The 22,046-nt window shown below is 51.3% G+C and overlaps 1 protein-coding gene across 5 annotated transcripts; it reads right to left on the reverse strand.

Moving 5' to 3' along the window:
- Nucleotides 1–270: 270 nt before the first annotated feature.
- HAGH (hydroxyacylglutathione hydrolase) lies at nt 271–22,001 on the reverse strand. 5 transcript variants are annotated; one of them, XR_014255147.1, is made up of 10 exons: nt 21,852–22,001; nt 19,232–19,407; nt 18,654–18,718; nt 16,454–16,571; nt 15,421–15,529; nt 11,940–12,043; nt 11,526–11,627; nt 3,793–3,872; nt 3,137–3,304; nt 271–546 (listed from the first exon to the last, which is right to left on the reverse strand). XR_014255147.1 is itself a non-coding variant. In XM_082431863.1 (9 exons), exons 1-9 carry the CDS (start codon nt 21,925–21,927, stop codon nt 3,205–3,207), a joined length of 930 nt encoding a protein of 309 aa, XP_082287989.1. In that variant the 5' UTR covers nt 21,928–22,001; the 3' UTR covers nt 2,993–3,204. The 5 variants fall into 5 exon arrangements, 4 of the variants coding, with proteins under 4 accessions (XP_082287989.1, XP_082287991.1, XP_082287992.1 ...); XM_082431863.1 differs by lacking the exon at nt 271–546 and having other exon boundaries at nt 2,993–3,304; XM_082431865.1 differs by lacking the exons at nt 271–546; nt 21,852–22,001 and adding an exon at nt 21,446–21,564 and having other exon boundaries at nt 2,993–3,304.
- Between the last annotated feature and the right edge of the window lie 45 nt (nt 22,002–22,046).

Below are 22,046 nucleotides of genomic sequence, written 5' to 3' on the forward strand. Positions count from 1 at the left end.
TACTTCTGTGTGACCTGCTTGGTATTCCACTCATCTTGTCTCCTCTACCAGGACAGAAGCTCCACAAGGGCAGGAATTTCTGTCTATTCACTCTGAATCCCCAGAGCATCTCGGTACCTGCCACATCGTCAGCATTCAAGTATTTGTTAAACCAATCAATGAAGTCAGGAATAAAGCAGCGTGTTCATAATTGGAAACTCCCCACATCACAAAAAAGTCACTTCTTCCCAATCTAGTGAGTCAACATTATTCCAGTCCAAATCCCAGACATAAATATCCTAATCTTTATACATAAGAGCAAAGGGCCAAGACTCTCCAGATGAGGCTGGGCGGCATTCCTGGAATTGAAGGTCCTAAAGCTGTTGTAACAGGGAATGTGCGGCCAGCGTCAGGACAGACAGACATACCAGTGGGATGGAGAGCCACGAAACAGGTCTGGACCCCTGGACGCTGGCTCACCAGAGCTAGCAGTGCAGAGGGGGTGGGATATCAGGTGTCCATCTCCCGGACACCAGCATAAACAGCTCAGTCACAAGAATCACAAACCTGAGTGTGAAAAGCAAAACAAAAAACTACTGGATGAAATTATAGGAAGGCATCAGAGGTGGGAAAGAGTTATTACACAGGACACAAAAGCATTTATCATGAAGGAAAAAATATACATTTGACTATGTTAAGAATTTCTTCAACAAGACACCAGAGTGTGAAGCCACAACAAACTAGCAGGAAACTGCAAACACACAGAACCAAAGAAATCATAAAATATGCAACATGAAACAAAGGACTCCTAACTGATCAATAAGAAACAAAAACCTGGTAGAAAACCCGGGAAGAAACCTAAAAGAGGCAGCCCCCAGGTGAGGAAATCCAAGTGGCCAATAAGCGTGTGGAAAGCGGTCAACCTCCCCCCAAACCAGGTAAACACCCGTGAAACCTCCACAAAGTGCCATCCACACCCCCAGATCAGTGAGAACGAAGGTGTCTGACACTGGGTGCGGCAGGTGTCTGCAAGCACAGTGGGAGACGCTCTCCGAGAATGAAATCCCACTTCCCCAGCACAGCAGCCGGGGCCTGGATGAGAGCGCTTCAGAGCCCGTGTCACAGACACATGACAGGGCACCGGCCATAGCCCTGAGGACTCTCCCCATTGCCCGGCAGCAGCGCCATCACCAAGGGTAAAACATGCAAAGCGAAACGCCCACTGTTGAGAGCTCTGGGCTCTTGGAAGACAAGGAGGGACAGCCTGTGGCCTCGGAAGCAGGGTGGTGGGGTGCGTTTTTCTTTACGTTTCTTTAGATGAGGGACGCAGGACTGGGGTGGACACCAGTGGGAAAGGGAGCTTTTGGCAGCTGGTTCCAAGGAGAAGCAGTCACCCCTAGTGCGGGCGCTATGCTGCTGGTGGAAACTAGCGAGGAGCTCAGTGTCCCTGGGGAGGGGCTGCCAACGACACGAGCCACCTGGGGGGATGGGCACAGCACCCACAGGTCCACAGCGACCCTCGGGCATCACAGACCGAGGCCTCAGCATGTCCTGAGACGCCTGCACCTGCATGTCTAGTCGCTGGTACAAAGCCATGAAACAAAGCGCCAGGAGAACCCGTGCAAACCCCACTCCATGACACCCTGGGGGTGGGGGCTGCTGCTCACAGGGAGCTTTGGCTCCACCTAGAACATCATCATCTTTGGAGAAGCCCACACAGGCAGCTGCGGAGTGACATGGGCCCGCGCTTGGCTGGGACAGGGACCTGAGGAATCCAGGGGGGCGGCGACAACAACGCTGCGTCATGACCCGTCTGGATGAGGCGTACAGGGGGGTGACATCAACAGCAGCAGCAGCGGGCCTCAGCTGGACAGGAAGAGTGTTCGGTGAGCATCACCACAGCAGGTGAGACCCAAGACTCGAGCACCCGGCTCAGCGAGCAGAGCCTCGTAGACCCTGGGTCTGTTCTCATCACAGACCAAGGCCACATGGAGAACCTCCAGATCCAGAAATGAGTTGGTTGGGAGGGCTCCCCACAGCCCTTCCTGCCCCCGCCTGTTCCCCAGTCTCATCCCGTCCTCCTCGCGCCTCGGGGCCCTGGATGCCCCCATGACCCTCTGGGCCCACCCTCCCCATCCCCCCAGCTCGGACCTCCCGCCGGCTCTGCCTGAGATGTGAGGCGGGGTAACCAGGACCAGCCTGAGACTGCAGGAGAGGAGCCAATTCCCAGGATGGCCAACCAAGAGCAGAAGGAACAGCTACAGAGCAGGGACACCACATCACAATCTCAAGAGCAGGCTCCCTGCACACTGCCACCAGGAGGAAGGACTCGGGGCCTCTCCCTGCCGGGTGCCCAAGAGGCCCGCCCCCAAGCAGGGGCGGCACAGTGCCAGCAGTGGTGCTGACGCCACATAGGCGCCCAGGGCATCCCCACCTCACACAGACGTCCCCGCGTCCCTCCCGTCAGCTCCTCTGCCCACACGAGGCATAGTGCCCCACACTGGTTCCTGGGAACGTCCCCGGGACTGGCCAGCCTTTACAGGGACGGGTGTGCAGAGCTTGGAGCTCCTCGGGTACCACATGCCACAGCCTCCCAGCCTGTACTCTCCCCGCCCAAGCCCCCAGACCCAGCCCCACAATGGAGGCAGCTCTTCAGCATCACCCCAGCCCAGGTAGGTGCTCCGGGCCTGCCCCAGCCCTGGAATTCCACTGCACATCAACACAGACACGAGGACATGATGATGTCATCAAACATGAGAGGATGACTTCCTCTAGAGGTAGCTGGGGGAGGGGGGAGGGGAGGGAGGGGACTATGCCAGGTAAGGGGAGTGTGCCTCTCCCAGGGGCCTTCTTCTGGTAAGCATGGACTTCGAGGAATGACAACCAGGGCGTGCTGGCCTCACCGGGGGCAGGGCAGGTACGACTCTTACCGGGGCATCATATGGGGGCTCACACGGCAACTATGGGGGCCCCGTGGAAAGGCTGGAGACAACACACAGTCTGCAAGCAGAGCTTCCGGGAATAAACACTTTCTAAACTTCTCTTATAAATATGCATTAGAACATTTGATAACACAAGCAAAGTGCTCTGAAATTAATTTAAAATTAAACTGAGACTGAATTTCTTGCACTCCTAGCCAGAAATTCACCTAACACACCTGAATACCCAGATGTGGTTGAAGGTGGCCACAGCAGCAGCCTTGGACACCCAGGCCCCATGGCCACCTCAGTCCCGCGGCACCTTGAACTGGTCCTTCTCTTTGCGGATGGCCCTCATGGTGGTCACAGGGTCCATCTCACCCGCGTGCTGCTGCACGGTCTTCTCCCTGCGGAAGCCAAGCACCAGGCTGCAGGCCGCACCCCGTGCCCGCGGGCCCACCGCCCCTCCCAGGGCACCGGGGAAGAAAAAGAGCCTGTAGGAGGCGGGACGTTCTTAAAAATGAAGTGCGACAGCCAACGGCCAACTCAGGTGTTTCTAACTGTGGGAAACTTGCTGGCCGAGCCAGTCCTGCTGGTGACCCGGAAAGCGGGGACACCAACTCCACGCTGGCATCCGGCACTGCCCAGCGCCTAGAGGCTCCCCAAGCACAAGTCTCGTCCACCTATGGATCCAGACTCCAGGGTCAGAAAGGACCCTACACCCTAGCCAGGGCGCCAAGAAAAGCGTCCCCCTTTAAGAAGAAGTGTCTCATTCTTTGGCTACGCTTTAAACAGAGATTTCAGGGCAGCCTCCTCTCCCACCCGGGCTCTTCAGGAGTCGGGGTGGTGGAGGCGGAGATGCCCAAGGACAGCGTGGGACCCACCGCTCCCTGACCTCACTCTCATGAATGGGTTGTAGGTGAACTCCTCTGCGATGGTGGATGGCACCGTGGGCTCCCCGATGCTGTACTTCTCCTGCAAGAAAAGTGGGTCCTTTAATGCGAAAACTTCTAAAGGTGACACTTCAAAAAGCCTCCTAATGGTCTTCCAATGTCGTCCGACTGAGAAGATAAAGTGAGCAGTGGGTCAGCACCAGGACAGGCCCTTCCCTGCCTGTGGAGAGGAGATGTAAATGCTCCAGCTGCCACCAACAACCCTCTCTCCTTCCCTTGCTGTCTTGGAGGTGCAGGGGCACAAGGAGCTTTCTTTTCATTAATACAGAAGTCATAACTAGCAAAAATGCAGAAGACAGAAAAGAAGAAAATATAGCCCCACCCCCAAGACAGCATGTGGGTCGTGAGCACCTCACTGCCAGGAAGAACAGCGAGGCAACAGGTTCCCGGGGTCCCTCCCCTGCGGTGACAGCCCCCCAGAGGGCAGGTGTCATCACAGGGTGTTCAGGCAGCTCGTCACCTCCACTCAGGACCAGGACGGCCTTGCTTCTAATCAACACTGACCAGGGCAGGCGGAGAGAAGACGCATACTGGGACATCTGGCCAACTGTTCACTCCTATAGAAATGCCTACAGGAAGGAGGTCAGAGTTAACAGCTGGGGGTCTCCACCCTGCCCGCAGCCCCTGCCCTGCTACTGCTGGGCTCACCTTGAGGGCCACAGGGCCAGTGAGTGGACAGCCATTGTCAGCACCCACACCCAGGCTTCCTGACCATCAGGGGCTCTCAGACCCAAAGGTCCTGATCCCACCCACACTGAGCAGTGGCATCGAGAAGTAATCCTTTAACCGCTGGAGGTGAGTCAAGTTGGAGTCTGGTGGGAGGTCAAGATGAAGGCTTAGGGACTTCCCTGGTGGTGCAGTGGTTAAGAATCCGCCTGCCAATGCAGGGGACACGGATTTGAGCCCTGGTCCGGGAAGATCCCACATGCTGCGGAATAACTAAGCCCGTGCGCCACAGCTATTGACCCTGCGCTCTAGAGCCCGCGAGCCACAACTACTGAGCCTGCGTGCCACAACTACTGAAGCCCATGTGCCTAGAGCCCATGCTCCACAACAAGAGAAGCCACCACAATGAGAAGCCTGCGCACCACAATGAGGAGTAGTCCCCACTCGCCGCAAGTAGAGAAAGCCCGTGCAGCAATGAAGACCCAACGCAGCCAAAAAATTAATTAATTAATTATTTTTTAAAAAGATGAAGGCTTACTGCTAATCTCTGAACTTTCCCTTCTGGTGAAAACAAGCATAGAATGTTTTATAATATTCCCTGCACTTCCTCCGATATTCTCACTCCTCCTAAGAAATCTTCCTCCACCTTTTATGAAGGAAGAAAACAACTGAACTATTCTAAGGATAATTTTAAAACAGGTCCCTGTAGGCATAGTTGGGGGAGTGTAAACTGTCATAACCTTTTGGATTATCTATTAAGACGAGCGTTAACATGCAGAGACTTTTCCTACAGAAGTATGAAGCACACAAATGTAAAGACTTACATTTGAGGATGTTGTTCACTGTAGCACAGTTTATAAGAGCAAAAATGTTGGAAACTCTAACTGTTCTCCCTAATTGGATTGGTAAAATGATTTATGGTTGACGTCCACACATTAGTATGTTTTACTTATTAAAAAGAAGGAAAGTAAGATGGATAAATAGGCAGCGATAAAATTAGTAAAATGTTACTAGAAAGGTGTTGGGTATATGACTGTTCACTATGAAATTCTTTCATCTTTTCTGTATGTGTGAAAATTTTCATAATAAAAAGTTGAAAAGGCTAAAAAAAAGTTTAACACAGTTCAGTATAACCTATGTGTCAAAGAAGAAATGACAAGGGATATCTTAAAATATTTCAAATTGAAGATAATGAAAATAAAGCATGTCAAAATTTGTGCTGCTAAAGCAGTACTTGGGGGTAAGTTTTTAGCTTTAAGTGCTTATATTAGAAAAGAAGAAAGATCTAAAATCAATGACCGGGACTTCCCTGGTGGCAAAGTGGTTAAGAATTTGCCTGCCAATGCAGGGGACATGGGTTTGAGCCCTGGTCTGGGAAGATCCCACATGTCGTGGAGCAACTAAGCTAATAATTATAAAAATAATTATTTTTATTAAATAATAAAAAATAAAATCAATGACCTTGGGTTCCATACTAAGAATCTATAAAAAGAAGAGCAAAGCAAATCCAAAGTAAGTAGAAGGAAAGAATTTTTTAAACTTTATCTTTTTAAGAACAGAAATCAGTGCAATGGAAAAACAAAGAAAATTAAGGCAAAAGTTGTGCTTTTAAAAGATCAACAAAATTGATAAGAACAATGAAAAAAATTGCCAACATCAGAAATGAAAGAGGGGCAATCACTACAGATCCAACAAATATTGGCGGTGGGCGGCGGGGGGGTTGGCGGTTTAAATCATATTGATCTAAAATAAAAGCTAAAACTATAAAGGTTCCAAAAGAAAACACAGGAGGTTTTTTTGACCTTGGCAAAAGCGAAGATTTTTTAGATGGGAGATAAAAAGTATGAACCACAAAAGAAAATTAATATGCTGGACTTCATCAGAATTTAAAATGTTTGCTCTTCAAAAGACACTGTTGAGAAAACAAAAGGCAAGTCACAGAATGGGAGAAACTATTCACAATACACATATCTGAAAAAGGACTTGTACCTAGAATATACTTTAAAAAAAAAAACTTATTATTCAACAATAAGAAGACAATCCAGTTTTTTAAATAGGCAAAAAATCTGAACAAACTCTTCACAAAATGGCCAACAGGCACATGGAAAGATGTTCAACATTATTAGGCACTAGGGAAATGCAAATTAAAACCATAATGAAATACTACTACATACCCGTTAAAATGACTAAAATTAAAAAGACAGACAATACCAAGTGTTGGTGAGGATGTGGAACACCTGGAACTCTCATACTTTGCTGGTGGGAATGTAAAACAATACAGTCGCTTAGAAAACAGCTTGGCAGTTTCTTTACAAGTTTCGACTTGGGACTTCCCTGGTGGTCCAGTGGTAAAGAGTCCGTCCTGCAATGCAGGGGACGTGGGTTTGATCCCTGGTCAGGGAACTAAGATCTCACATGCCACGGGGCAACTAAGCCCAGGCGCCACAACTACTGAGCCCACGCGCCTCAACTAGAGAGCCCCACATGCCGTGAACTACAGAGCCCACGTGCTCTGAAGCCCGTGCGCCACAACTACAGAGATAAAACCTGCACGCCACAACTAGAGAGAAGCCCGTGCACTGCAATGAAAGATCCCGCGTGCCGCAATGAAAGATCCCACGTGCCGCAAAGATCCTGCATGCTGCAACTAAAGACCCAATGCAGCCAAAAATAAAAAAATAAAATAAATTTTAAAAAAGACTGAACAAGTTTCGACTTAATACATACACCTAATACAACCCAGCCGTTCCACTCTTAGATATTTACTCAAGAGTAATTAAAACATGTGTCACACGAAGACTTGTACACAAACGTTCATAGCAGCTTTATTCACAATGGCCAATAACTAGAAACACAAATGTCTATCGACAGGTGAATGGATAAACAAAATGTGGTAATATCCAAACAAAGGAATACTAACTGGCAGTGAAAAGGAATGAACTGATACATGCAGCAACATGAATGAATCTCAAAATCATTCTGCTGAGTAAAAAAAAGATGAAAGAATACATACTGTATAGTTCCATTTATATGAAATTCTAGAAAATGTGAACTAAGTTCTAGTGGCATACTGGAGCAGGGCAGAGAAAATGAGGCATGAGGAAGTTTTGGGGGGGTGATGGAAATGTTATGTATCTTAAATATAGTGGGAGTTGTTTAATTGGTATATACGTCTGTCAAAATTCACTCAATTGTTCACTTTAAATGGATGCAATTTATTACATGTGAACTAAACCTCAACAAGCTTGATAATAAAAAGGGAAACTATGAAAACTATGCCAGTAAATTTGAAAACCTTGATGAAATGGACAAATTCCTTGAAAGATACTAGTTGCTAACAAAACTGACTCAAGAAAATATAAAAATCTAACAGCCCCACACAAATTAAAGACATTAATTCATAACAAAAAAATATTTCCACAAAAAAGAATTCAATGTCCAGAAGGCTATGTCAGTGAATTCTAACAATCACTAAAGGAAGAAATAATAACTATCATAGAAAAACTCTTTCAGAAAATAGGAGGAAGCACTTCCAACTCATTTTATGAGGCCAGCGTTACCCTGATATTAGACAAAGACATTACAAGAAAATAAAACTACAGACCAATATCCCTTATGAACAAAGACACAAAAATAGACACGACTAAGGTTTATCCAGAAAGCAAGGTTGGTTTAACATTTGAAACCAAGTGAAAAACTTCACCACATTAACAGAGTAAGGGAAAAAAAAATGTATGATTACATAATAGATGAAAAATCATTTGACAAAATTCAACACCCACTCATGACAAAAACTCTCAGAAAACCAGGAATATATGTGAACTTCAACAACTTGATAAAGAAGACTTACAAAAAACTCACAGCTAATATCATGCTTAATGGTGAAAGACTGAATGCTTTCCCCCTAAGACTGGGAACAAGTCAAAGGTGTCCACTCTCACCATGTCTACTTAACACTGTCCTAAAGATCTTAGCCAGTGCAACAAGGCAAGAAAAATAATTAAAAGGCATATAGACTGGAAAGGAAGAAATAAAACTATCTTAATGTAGATGGCATGATTGTGTGCTAAGGAACCTATGAAAAAGATGCTAGACTAAGTGAGTTAAGCAAGGTCACAAGGAAACAAGGTCAAAATACAAAAATCAATTGTATTTCTGAAGACTATCAATAATCATTTACAATAAAATCTAAAACCATGAAGTATTTAGGGATACATTTAACAGTATGTGCAAGATCTTTAACACTGAAAATTACAAAATACTGCTGAGAAAAACTAAAGACCTTAATAAATGTAAGGCTATATCATATTTATGGAAGGACGCCATATCGTTAGGATCTCAAGTCTCTCCAAATCTTTTGTTACAACATAATCAAAAGCCAAGCTGGGGCTTCCCTGGTGGCGCAGTGGTTGAGAATCTGCCTGCCAATGCAGGGGACACAGGTTCGAGCCCTGGTCTGGGAAGATCCCACATGCCGCGGAGCAACTAGGCCCGTGAGCCACAACTACTGAGCCTGCGCGTCTGGAGCCTGTGCTCCGCAACAAGAGAGGCCGCGACAGTGAGAGGCCCGCGCACCGCGATGAAGAGTGGCCCCCGCTTGCCGCAACTAGAGAAAGCCCTCGCACAGAAACGAAGACCCAACACAGCCAAAAATAAATATAAATTTTTTAAAATTAAAAAAAAAAGCCAAGCTTTTTGTAGAAATTAACAAGATGATCCTAAAATTTATATGAAAATGTAAAGGACTTAGAAGAGCCAAAATGAATTTCAAAAAGGAATAAAGTTAGAGGATTTATACTACCTGATTCTTAGACTTACCATAAGCTACAGTGATCAGGACAGTACTACTGACGCAAGAATAAGTCATGTAGATCAATGGAACAGAATAGAGTCCAGAAGTAGATTCATGCCCACATGGTCCATTTTATTCAGTAAAGATGCCAAGGTCATCCAATGAAGAAAGGAAAGTCTTTTCATCTAATGGTGCTGAGCAACTAGATGTCAATATGCAAAAAAATGAACTTCTACCCTTACCTTACACCACAAACATTAACTTGAAGTGGATCACTGACCTAAACATAAATTTATATAAACATAAAAGCTAAGACTATACAACTGCTAGGAGAAAACAGAGGACAAAGTCTTTGTGATGTAGGGGTATGCAAAGATTTCTTAGGACACAAAAAGCATAAAAGAAAATATTAATAAACTAAACTTCACCAAAAGTATAAACTTTTATTCTTTGAAAGACACTGTTAAGAAAATGGAAAGGCAAGCCACAAACTGGGATAAAATATTTGAGATATATATCTGACAAAGACTTGTTTCCAGAATGTATAAGGAATTCTCACAACTCAGAAGACAACTGAGTTTTTAAAATGGAAAAAAAGACTTGAACATATACTTCACAAAAGAAGACATGTAAAGGACCAATAGGTACATGAAAGGACACTCAGTATCATTAGCCATCAGAGAAATGGAAACTTAAAAACTACAAGCTACCACGACACACCTATTAGAATGGCTAAAATTTAAAAGATCAGCAATACCAAGCGTTGGTGAGCATGTGGATCTACTGGAACTCACGCATTGCTAGTGAGGATGCCAAATGGTACAACTAATTGGAAAAGTTTGGTAGTTTCTTAAAAGTTAAACATACACTTACCACACAACCCAGCAATTACACTCTTAGGTATGTTCCCACAAGCAATGAAAACATGTGTCCACACAAAGACCTGCACACAAACGTTCACAGTAATTTTATTTAAAATAGCAAAAAACTGGGAACTACCCAAGAGTCCATCCAGATGAGTGGATAAACAAATTGTAGTATGTCCATATGAGATACTACTCAGAAATTAAAAAAAAAAAAATCTCGAAAACATGCTGAGCAAAAAGAGCCAGACACAACAGAGTAATGTTGTGTGATTCTGTTTATATGAAAATCTAGAAAAGAGTAATTTATAGTGACAGAAAGCAGATCAGTAGTTGGGGACTGAATGGGGAGGGGCAAGGAACCTTCTACGACAGGGGAAATGTTCTCTATCTTGATTGTAGTGGGGCTGACACAGGAGCATATACTGTCAAAATTCAAACTGTATAATGCTCACTTAAAACAGGTATGTTTTATTGTATGTAAATTATCCTCAAGCAGATAACCATGAAAAGAATAAGTTCAATATGTTTGGACTGCTATGGAAAGAGCACTAAGACCCATTATTAAGTGACAAGGAAGCCACAAAACAACACACAGGATGAGTTTTTTATATTAAGTATTCTTAGGTGCACACTGTAAAAAAAAAAAAAAGGAATAATATTTATCAACCTATTACGGTAGTGTCTGAATTTTTATAAGTATTATTTTGCAAGCCCACCTCGCAAAATTGATAAAGATGCTTGACAAAAACAGGTGACTTATGAAAGAAACAAAACTACGAGACCATTCCTCACTGAACTCAGCAGAAGGGAGCCCAGCACCTGAGGACTCCCAGGTGTGTGCGTTTCTTACCAACACAATTTCTCAGTGACTGAAGAGAGAACACAGACACCTGAGTCCAGGAGAACGTCCTCAGCCCAGCTGCCTGCAGCAGCGTTTCCAAACCCCCCCTCAGAAGATGCCTCCAGGACAACACGCCAATCCCTGGGCCGAGCCACGGGGCATGTTGGAGGCCGTGTCTGAAATAAATGCCTTTCAGACAAGCAGCCTCCAGGGTGAATCCACTGCCCACAGACAGCAGGGAGGGGCTGGGACCTGCTGCTTCGGCCTCACCTGGGCATTTGTTGAAAATGCAGTATCCCAGGCCCAGCCCGGACCCACAGAGTCAGAAAGGATCTTAAGCAGACAACCAGGGCTTCTTGCTCCAAGCTGGGCTATCTAAACCCCGCCTTGCCCACTGCCTGGAGGAGCACTTTCTGCCCACTCTGAAGCGGGCACCGTGAGCTCCGCGCTCCTGGGAAAGTGGCAGCACCGTGCCTGACCCTAGGACGCGCCCGAGTGCATCACGCTCACCTTGGCCCAGGCCAGTTTCTCCTGGATGGCGGCGTTGCTGGGCTCCACGTGGCGAGCAAACTTGAGGTTGTTGATGGTGTATTCGTGGCCACAGTACACTCTCTGGGGAAAAAGCCAAGCCCGCCAGCTCTGAGGAGACTCGTTAACCCGCCCTCTAGCCCCTCAGAGACAGGTGTGAGGGACCTGGCTGGTCCTGGGGGCAGCACCCACGAGACGTCCCTCAGGACAAGGACACGTCTTGCGTGTATGTTAAATGACAATGAAAAGTATGCTTAAAGAAAAAACACACTTCCAGAAGCAATGCCTCTACCCTCTTGCTCCTCCCAAGATGCAGGGGAGACCCCAATGGGGGGAGCCAGCAGGGTCCTCCCACCACCGGGCGAGCGAGCGGGTGGCGGGTGGGGCACCGCCTACCGTGTCTGGAGGGAGCCGGCCCAGGACCTCGAGCAGGGCTTTGTACATCTCATCCGCTGTCCCCTCATAGAACTTCCCGCAGCCAGCCACAAACAATGTGTCGCCTGCAAGACAGAACAGCGTGGAGCTGGAGGGGCTGTCAGCAATGCACGCCCCCTCGAGGGCCGGGGCTCCGCTCTGACCCCTGTGCTGATCGGGCCACAGCCCCAGACCTGACCTCCACCCCGACAGGGCCCAGTGACGACCCACGAGTACTGGTTTCCACCCTTCCCAAACCTTTTCCCTCAAGTTGCACTAACTGGCACCACCAGGCCCCAAACAGCTGTTCAGACCCAAACCTTAGGGTCACCCTGGCTGCTCCCTTCACTGCCCAGTCCTATCAGCCATAGCTCTGAGAACCCCCAAAACCCAGCACTTTCCCCCACCCATCCAGCAGCCCCCTCCCAGGCCAGACCTTCCTGTGACTTCCCTTACTCCCGACAGCCAGCACCATTCTGTAAGACCCCCATGATCTTGCCTGGACCCTCCAGGAGCCCCTCACGCGGGACCACAGCCCCCATGGGCCCTTGAGACACGGACCTGCCACCTCCCAGACTTGCCCCCTTCCTGCCGCAGCCCTCCCCCCACCTGATACCCACCCGGTCTCCACGTGCTGCTTCCCTCCCCCAAGGCTCTTCCCTGAGAACGGGCTTCATGCCCAGCGGACACCCACGGCACGTTTGTTATCCAGGCCCCTGGGTCGGGGAGGGCCTGGGACCCCACAATAGGGAGCAACAATCCCCCTCCACCAGCGTTTGCCAGGCCTCTTCCCAGGGAGCTCCAGGCCAGGCCAGGCAGGAGCCAAGGCCCACCCAGTGGCCATGGTGCAGCACTGTCCCCTCAGAACAAGACCACAGATGAGTTGGGTAGCCCATGAGCAAAGCCTCAACACGCAGGACTGGGGCTATGCCCTAAAGTACCCCTCAACCTCGTGTCTGGGCACCAGTGAGAGGCCAAGGAGAGCCCAGAGGAGGACAGGCCGTGAGCAGGCACAGTAGGCTGGGGGGATCTGGTCCTCCCTCCAGGGACCAGCAGTACCTGCTGTTTACCCACCGGAATTTCATGGGCCTCCTGCCACAGGGGCTGGGGAGCCAGCCTGGGCCTCCTCCATGGGGCCATGTCCTCAACCAGAAGGACACTGAGAGACCCGGGGTTCCCCACGTCTCTCCCTGGCAGTGGGACCACCATTCACCTGCACCCCCAGCCTCTCGCTGTCTGCTCTCAACCTTCACCACCAGCTGCTAAGAGTGCCTGGAGGCGTCCCTCCCCTACGCAGGCTGCCCCAACCCCAGGCTCTGCAGAGCCAGCCTTGCCTCTCCTCCCTGCACACTGGGCCACGGTTCTAGCATCGACTTCAGCCTCCATTTCCCCACTGCCGCCACCTGAGCTGCTCCTGGCACTCGCTGCCATGAGTTCCCAAATCTGAGGTCCCAGATCCTGACCTCTCAAACACAGACAACCCGCTAGTGCCATCACAGCACCCTGCTCCAGGCCTGCCCCCCCAGACAGCCTCCCATCTTCCTCCCCTGCTCTGTGGGTGCCCAGTCCTGCCCACCACGTCCTCTGGGCTGTCACCTCCTCTGCCTGCATCCTTTTCCCTTTGTTCAGCTCACCCCAGAGGAGAAGGGAGCGGGGCCATGGGTCACTCACATCCGAGCTCGAGGCCTGGAGCTGCCAGTCACCTCACCTCTGGACGCTGCAGGTTCCTCAGCCATGCACACAGAGGCCAGCTAGGGCCCTGCTGGACTGCCCTGCTCCCCTGGTCCTCACTGCTGATGCCCCAGACAGCTCAGCTTCACCACTGAGGACCCTGTGTGACTCTCACCTATTTATTATAAAAGCTACCAATTAGACAACACGCTCCCCTGCCGGCCGCTGTCATGCGGACTAGAGAACAGCACGTGCAGGACACGGTCCAGGGCCTGCCTGGTGGTAACCAGCCCTCTACACCTTCCACAGCCGGCACTCGGCTTCTAACATGAGCGCGGTCCAAGGGGGCCACTGCCACGGGCCCGCACAACCCCAGGCCCTGCCGGGGGGCAGACGGACACCCAAGGGCCGGGCAGCAGGGCAGGGACAGGAGCACAGTTGTGAGAGTTCACCGGGCCCAGCGCTGGTTCCACACCCCTCACCTCACACCCACAACCACCCAGTGGGGGAGACCCCACACCCACCATTGATGCAGGAGAAACTGTGCTTAAGAGAGGGGGGTCACACCTCGCGCAGGCAGCCGGCCCACCTGCCCCAAAGCGCTGTTTGCCGAGGCCCATCAGGAGGCCAGGGGCTCCCACAACATGCCCAGGGGCCCGTGGCCCACACTCAGCAGTCGGCTCAGAGCCCACACATCCTGCTACTGCAGCGAAGACCCTGAAAATGACTGTATTTTTAAAAATAAACATAATAGATTTGGAGATAATTTTGGATTTACAGACAAGCTGCAGGGACAGTCCAGAGGCCCTGTGACCCCTCATTCGGCCTGTGTCTCCCTTCATGCTAGCGTCCCCACCCCTGACCTCATGTGGCTTTCCCATCAACACCCTTTCCCCACTCCAGGAGCCCACACTGCTTCAACTGTTGTATTTTTAAACAAACTTTCACTGCAGTTATAATATCATGATTGTTACATAACTGGGGAAGACTCAGACTGAAAACTGCTTATACTCGTTAAACAAGCTAAGGGGGCAGAGGGGCCTGCTCTGTGCCCATCCACGGCCACTGGCTCACACTGCCCTGAACACCCACCGTCACACGGCCGCTCCGCTTCACAGGTTCCCCAACAACCATCAAGATTCTTCCATTTCCTCTCAAAAGGAGAAACACCTCCAATTGCTGGAAAGGCCTGCTCGCCCCAACCGAGAGCCACTCGCACAGCCCGATGCTGGTGGGGCTTCACCACCACCTTCCAAGCTCTTTGGGCCACCGTGTGCGACACCCTGACCTGGGGCTGGCTTTTGCCAGACCCACTCAGCTCACAGCCCGTGGAAGGATGGGGCAGCGCCCAGCACCAATCAGGCCCCACACAAGGCGGGTCTGACTGGCTCCACTTGGGGTCTCCCTTGGCCCCCCACTTGCCCACCTGTCTGCTGCTGGAGGTAGTGGGGGCTGGGACTGCACCCCCACCAGGCAGAGTCTCTCAAGGAAAGGCTTGTCCCCATGCACTTGACAGCGATGACCAGGATCAGAGGGGCGCATTCGGGCCAGCCCCGCCAGGAGGTAGCACCCCCACCATGTTCGCACCATGGCTGCCTGTACCCTGGATGTGTTTGAAGCCGAGTCCCAGGCTCTACCCTGAGGGCTGTGGTCCTCCTCACAGAGCCCAGCACAGTCTGCCTGGCAGGAGATGCTCTGCTGCTCTGCCCAAAGGTGTGCAAAGCCATCCCTACACCAAGAGAGTCTTTGCAAAGAACGCCAGACCCCCCAGCTCAAACACCTGAATACTCACCTGTGAACACCACGGGGGGCTCGGGACTGTTGGGTTTGCTCACAAAGTAGCAGATGTGTCCGGAAGTGTGACATGGCGTCGACAGGCACTTGACGTTGAGAGACCCCACCTTAAACAGAGCACACACTGGCCTGTGCTCCCTGCGTGTGGGGAGCCTGTCCTAAGGCTCACAGATTCTCCCAGACCCCAGGCCCGCCCCACAGCAGGAGGTGCCATTAAGGGCGGGTGGGCTTCCACAGCCACTGCTCCACTGAGAAAGTCATGGGTCTTGCTGGTGACCACAGGACCCAGTCCTTGAGGGTACCCCAGATGCAGGGACCCCCTGGAAGCCGGTGTTTGCTGGTATGCAAACCAAAGGGCTGATTTTGTTTTCTCCTCAAAACCAGGCCAAATCTGAACCAGGCGTCTTGCCAGAAAAGACACTTTTCCTTCTTAGATGCCTGGCCTTTTGTTTTGTTTCCCTTCTCTGCCTCCACCCCCCACCCCACTCTTTACTTCAAAAACGTTCAAACCTACCAAAAACTAAAATGACAATGAATCCGTGTGCCTTTTACCTGGGTCACTAAATGCTAACAGGTCCCACCTGTGCGGCACCTGCTCTGTTCACACACACATATCCTGACACACTGCCCCTAGACACTCCGCTACATCACCTGAGAAAAGGACATCCTCCCATATAACCTCACTAGCATCAACACCCAAGAAATTTAACACTGATGTGAAATATGATCCCATGTAGAGTCCGTATTTCAATGTCCCCAGTTGTCTCAAAACCATGCATACAGCTTCTCCCCTCAGCCGGTCACCATTTGCACGCTAATTTGCTTGCAATGCTCTCGACAGAAGGGACTATCCAGGCCCAGGCAGCCCCCAGAGCCCATCCACCCATGCACAGGCCAGGTCGTCTCCACAGCTAAGCCCTTGAGTGCCCCTCTGGGTTCCTGGGGTAAGTGAGGGGACAGCCAGCAGGAAGCGGCTCTAGGGCCTGGAGCCCAGCAAGGCCACAGTTGAGCCCCTTCCATTCACTCCTCACCTGCAGTGTGGACAGGTGTGTGACCTTGTGGGTCAGGGCTCCGATCCGGTCATCACCCCCATACACCTTCAACCCAGGCTCCAACTTGACCAGCTTCTCGTTCCCGCCAGCGTGGTCCCTGGAAGTCGAAAAGGGGAGCTGGGGCTACTACTGATACGAAGAGGGTTTGCCTGCTTTTACACCCTGACAAAACGGAATTTTTATTTTTCCCAGTTATGTTTCTCAGAAGAGAAATGCATCTTCCAACCCAGGATCCTCGCTTCTTGTCTGTCATTTGGCTCCACTGAAAAAGAATGTCCTCAGACACCCCATTCCCAAGAGAGGCACTTCTGTGCCCCTGCCGTGTTGCTGCAGAAGCTTCTGGAGCAGATGAACCAAATCACAAACACCTGGATAATCCCTACGCCCGTGGTTCCCAGACTTTGGGCGCATCAGAGTCACCTGAGGATCTGTAAGCAGCGCCAAGGCCTGACTCCCACCCACACATCCTGATGCAGTGGGCCTGGGCAAGCCCGCAGCCCAGGAGTTTTAAAGGCCCTCAGGTGATTTCTGATTCACAGACCAGTGGGTCTGATTCACAGACCCACTGCCCCGAGCAGATCACAAAGCTGTCTTCTAAAACAGTGCACAGCTGCCAGAGGGGGATCTGTCCACCCAGGGACAGGCCAGCTCGGAATGACCTCCCCACATGACTCGAATGTGCAGCCAGCAGTGAGGCACCTCCTGGACACTCATCCAGGAGTTCCCCACGCTTCCCGGGTCAAGAGAAGAGCTCCACCCCTCGGCCTTGTGGGGCGAGAAATACACTAGTGCAAGCCCTGCCAGGGTCGCGGGGCAGGGCTGGGAGTGTCCTGAGCCCAGAAGATTAGCCTTTCCAGGATGAGACGAGGGCTTTCCAATCACCAGGGAACACCTGCTCCTCACTACACATTCACCTACGGGCCCAGAAACAGCAGGGTTCACAGATAAGAAAGGGCAGCCTTCTGCTCCCTGCCCTGCAGGGGGCTGATACACACAGGCTGGCACCAAGCACTCAGCACACTCATCACTGACCCCCGAAAATGCCACCTATAAGTGGGAGGGTGGCACAGGCCACACCCTGGAGCTCAGTTTGGGGCCTGGTTTAGTTTTATAAGGCATCACAATGTGGGAAAAGCCGTGGGAGAGAGACACGCACTGTGAAAAGCTGGGGAGGTGGAGTCCCCAAGCAGCCCCCCAACGCAGCCCGACAGAGGCCAGAGGAGTAAGGGCGCCTCAGCACCACACGGGGCGGAGTTCCTGAGAGAAGGAGTAGCTGTGCTAAGTAGCCACTGCAGATCCTTGGGCCTAAATCAGTCAGGAAGTAACACCTCATACCCCAGAGGTTAAACAACCCCAAAGATTCTCAGCGACTTAGTTACATCAACCAACAAGTTTCCAACACTTAGCAGACTTTGGCCAACCACATCCACGTGACACTCCCACACAGAAGATGAAAGGTGTCCTTTTACCCAAACACACGCCCCAAGCTCCGAGAGATGCCACAGGAACAGGTTCAAAGACACTAGCTGCCCTTGGGCAGTTATTTGGAAAAGAAAATTCAGAGCCAAATAAACATTTTTTTCCTAGCTTTGAATAGCCTCAAAAGTTTCAAAAACCCACAAGGGCCTTGGGCAGGCAACTCTAGTCCTAAGACCCAAATATAAGAACTTTTTTCATCCTTTAGCCTTCAAATATCAAAAAAAACGTAACCTCTCCAAATATGACTGCTTGATTTTCAAAAACACTAATGTCTAGACTAGTTCATTCCCCGACATCGAGGCCAATTTCCCACCACACAAGCACAAGAGCTTTCAAAGATGTTGCCAAAGGTCCACCCATGGCCACAGGATATACAGCATAAGCCTCTCCCCTTGGAGCCCCCAAGTCACCAGACCCCATCACCAGGCCTGAGGGACACAGGGCAGCAGCACAGAGGCTAGCGCCCAGAAGCCCCGTCAGAACCCCACTGGGGCTGACCCTTAGCTCACAGCTGTGGAGGGGAGAAGGGCTTCCAGGGCTCTGAGCCCCTGGGCTCCCACCTGTGGGGGGACCCCTGGGAGCCTGCAAGCGCCCCACCCCCCTCCACCTGGTGGACACTCCCCCTTGGGGTGTGCGCGGCACAGCTGTTAAGGCCCAAGCAACTCTGCTGGCACAGAAGTTCGGCCTCTGGAGCACTTACCAGTGGTGGTGGGTGGTAAGCACTGTAGTCAGCTTCACACCGTGCTTCCTCACCATTTCTACAACCTGCAACCAAACATGAGGCAGGACACAGGCCACAGTCACACCCCGGCACTGGCTCATCAGTCTGCAGGGTGATGCCCAGTGGAGCCTGCCGATTTGCCCCAGCTCCAGGAGAGCAGGGTGACAAGGAGGCTTTTTCTCCCTTGATCCGTTCGGCAGTTCAGTCCCACCCACAACCTCTCAAAGCCCCTCCAGCAGAGACTGCCACTCCTAGAGGCAGCACTAAGGGGCAGAAAGCCCTGAGGAGGAGGAGAAAGTGCTGAGAAGGGCTCCTACTTCTCTTGCCCAGGGACTCTACAGACAGGAGCCCTTTTCTCTCCACTCCAAAGCCTTTGGTCGCTTCCACCCCTCTCACTGGCCCTTTGCCCCTATAACAGAGTGGCTGGACACTAGTTTAATTGTTTTTCAAAAACCAAATGGATTAATTTCTGTTCAGCTTTGGCCAAGTTGCAAGGGCACTGTGGTTATCAAACTCATCAGGAGATGAAGAACTGGTGCTGGGGCCTCGCCTCCCACCTTCTGGGGCTGCACCGGGTCCACAATGGCAGCCTCCTTGGTGTCATCATCGATGATCAGGTACATGTAATTGTCGGTCAGAGCAGGCAGTAACTCAACCTTCATCGTGCCCTGCTCCACGGTCAAGCTCTTCCTTAAATCCGTGTGATGGAGAAAGATTCCCAGCAGGGCTGGACCTGAAGACAAAACGCGGTTCCAGTCAGCGTCCACACGAGGCCACGCTGGGCCGAGACTTCAAAGCAAGCCCTCGGCCCAGCAGTCCAGGCATCCGGGGAAGTGACATCCCAGGGATGCAACGTGGTGAGCCTCCAAATATGAGGTTTTCTAAGTTCTTTGATAAAGAAGAGGATAGCCTCATTTAACCACATCCGTAAGGAAAACAGAGAACACAATTCATGTTCATAATTGTGGAAATCAGCTCTTTCAGACTTAGGATCCCTATTTTCTTTTTCAAAGGTTCTAAAAGGACACAAATGCCAGCCTGTGCCTGTGATTCAAACCTTTATCAGATGTGACCACTGCCAGTTCTGGGGTTGTTCACACCTGATTCAGAGAAACACCATGAAGAATGAAAGCGCCAGGCCAGGCTCTTTTCCCTCGGCACATGGCTGCCTCTGCAAGCTAACAGAGCCTGAGTCCTGTGCAGTTACTCACAGCCCTTCTCAGGTCTCGAGCCAGAAAAGTAAACAATATCCACTTTCGAATGGCAGGAACTCGAAATTTGGATAATGCACAAAAGCCACCCGGGGCCTGAGAAATGGGACAGCTGGTCACAACTGTTCTAGATTCGAGTATGCATGATACAGAATCACCATCCAACTGAGCCAAAGAAGGCTGCCAGGGTGGGCTGGGAGTGACCGAGGGGCAAAAGCATCCTCCGCCCAGGAGACAGGTGCCAAAATGTTTTCAACAACGAAACTCCTATTCAATCTAAAAATTCCCAAAGGCCCCCAACAATACTTTAAATCTTAGCGTGAAAGGGATTAAAACTGCAAAAGGGGACAGAAGACAGCCATGAAATTCTGGAGTAGGTAAGTGCTTGGGATGGGACCTCTCCAAAATAAGGGATCCAGAGAGCAGGCAGCATCGACCGACAGACTGATAGACCACGTCCATGGGGGCCGTCTGATGCAGAATTCAAGCTCATCTGCCATGGCCAGGGAACTGCCTGAATTGCAGCGTTAAGGATCACACAGAGGTAGCTAAGTCCTCCTTTTGACAACCAGCTGGGCTTTTTCCAGGCCCTTCTCTTCATGCTCGGCAAAACAAACATTTTCATATGATCAGGTTTCTGTGCTATGCCACCTCCTCTTAGCCAGGATACGTGCCATCCGAGCTCCAGGAAGACTACAGAGCAGAGTCAAGGCCAAGCCTTGAGACACATTTTGTTGGGCTTCTCTTGAACTGGATCCCTCCTTCTGCATGGCATCAAAGGGCTGGAGCCCCCTCTGAACGGGGCAGCCACACTCTTGCTGATTCCCTACAGTCCCACTTCCACCACCCGCCTGACTCCTGACACAGAAACTCTTAGCTCTGATGCTCTGACGAGTTCCCTAAATGGAAAAAACCCAGCTCTTTCCTTAATAATGGTGACACACTGCGCACTCCAGAACCCTGACTGCTCTCAGTGAGATCTGGAAGTGGCCAAGGATGGCTTCCTTCTGCTCCATCTCCCTACCTAGGGCTCTGCGGTCATTTAGCTAACTGCTAGCCAGCTCCAAAGACTCAGCTTAACCCACTGCCCCTATTGCTACATCAGCCAGATAAGATATCAGGAAATAAAGGCGATTTCAAAATCAAAGTCAAAATATTCCAACAAAGCAAGAGGTAACACAGTGAAAATGGAATCTGACAGCTGGAAGAGCAGGCCCTTGGAGGTCAGGGCGTCCATCGCCTCCCATTTTTGAGGTGGGTATAGGAGACCCAAAGAGGGCAAGGGTCCCACAGCTCACAGAACCCAGTTCTGCCCCAGGCTTTTCTTGCCGGCCACAGCTCACATGAAAAGCTGTGATTCACTTCGTGGAGAATATACACAGCATTCTGTGCGGCTTCAGGCACAGTTCCATCATCCCAGGGCGTTAGAAATAATGGGGTTTGTATGGGGCGCCGCAGTCAAGGAGGATGGGGGCGCTCGCTGGCTGCCGGGCAGACCCCGGGGAACCAGGGGTCCTAAGACAGGGCTCCTGAGCGTCCCTGGAACACCCATTTCCTTACCTAGCACAAATCCTTCAGCAACCCCCAGCTGACAAGTTACCCCACTCTGTCTTCAGCCCTCTCAAAGTCTGACTCAACTGCTTGTGGCCTTTACTCGACCCCAATCGGCTTGCCTGCCGACGTCAGTTAGGGGTTAAAATCCTGTGTCAATAAAAAACAGCGTCAGCCGCGGCGGCCCCAGCGGCTCCCCGCCGCCCGCCCGGTGCGGGCCCCGCGCTGGAACGCCTCACGGATTGCGGCCGGCCTAACCGCCGTTAGCCCGGCTACAACGCCAGCCAGGACCCGCCGGCCGGGCGGCTCGCCTCGCCTCGCCCCCGCGGGCCGGTCACCGTGGCCCCGGCCCCTGTCAGGCCAGCGCCTTGGCACCCCGGCCTGTCCGGCCCCGCGGCAGCCCCGGCCCACCTACCCAGGCCGCGACGGGCGCAGGAGGCTCTCAGCGTAGCTAGGGTCCGGTAGCCGAGCAGCCCGCGGCCCAGCACCATGACCGAGGCGGAGGGCGGGCTGCGGCGCGAGGGGCGGGCGGGCTCTTCACGCCAGCGACGGCACACCGCGGCCAATCAGCGCCCGCCGCCCCGCCCCCGGCCAATCAGCGCTCGCGTAA

The sequence above is a fragment of the Balaenoptera physalus genome (genome assembly GCF_965194825.1).
Source record: "Balaenoptera physalus genome assembly, chromosome: 16".
In the NCBI taxonomy this organism is placed as follows: domain Eukaryota; kingdom Metazoa; phylum Chordata; class Mammalia; order Artiodactyla; family Balaenopteridae; genus Balaenoptera; species Balaenoptera physalus.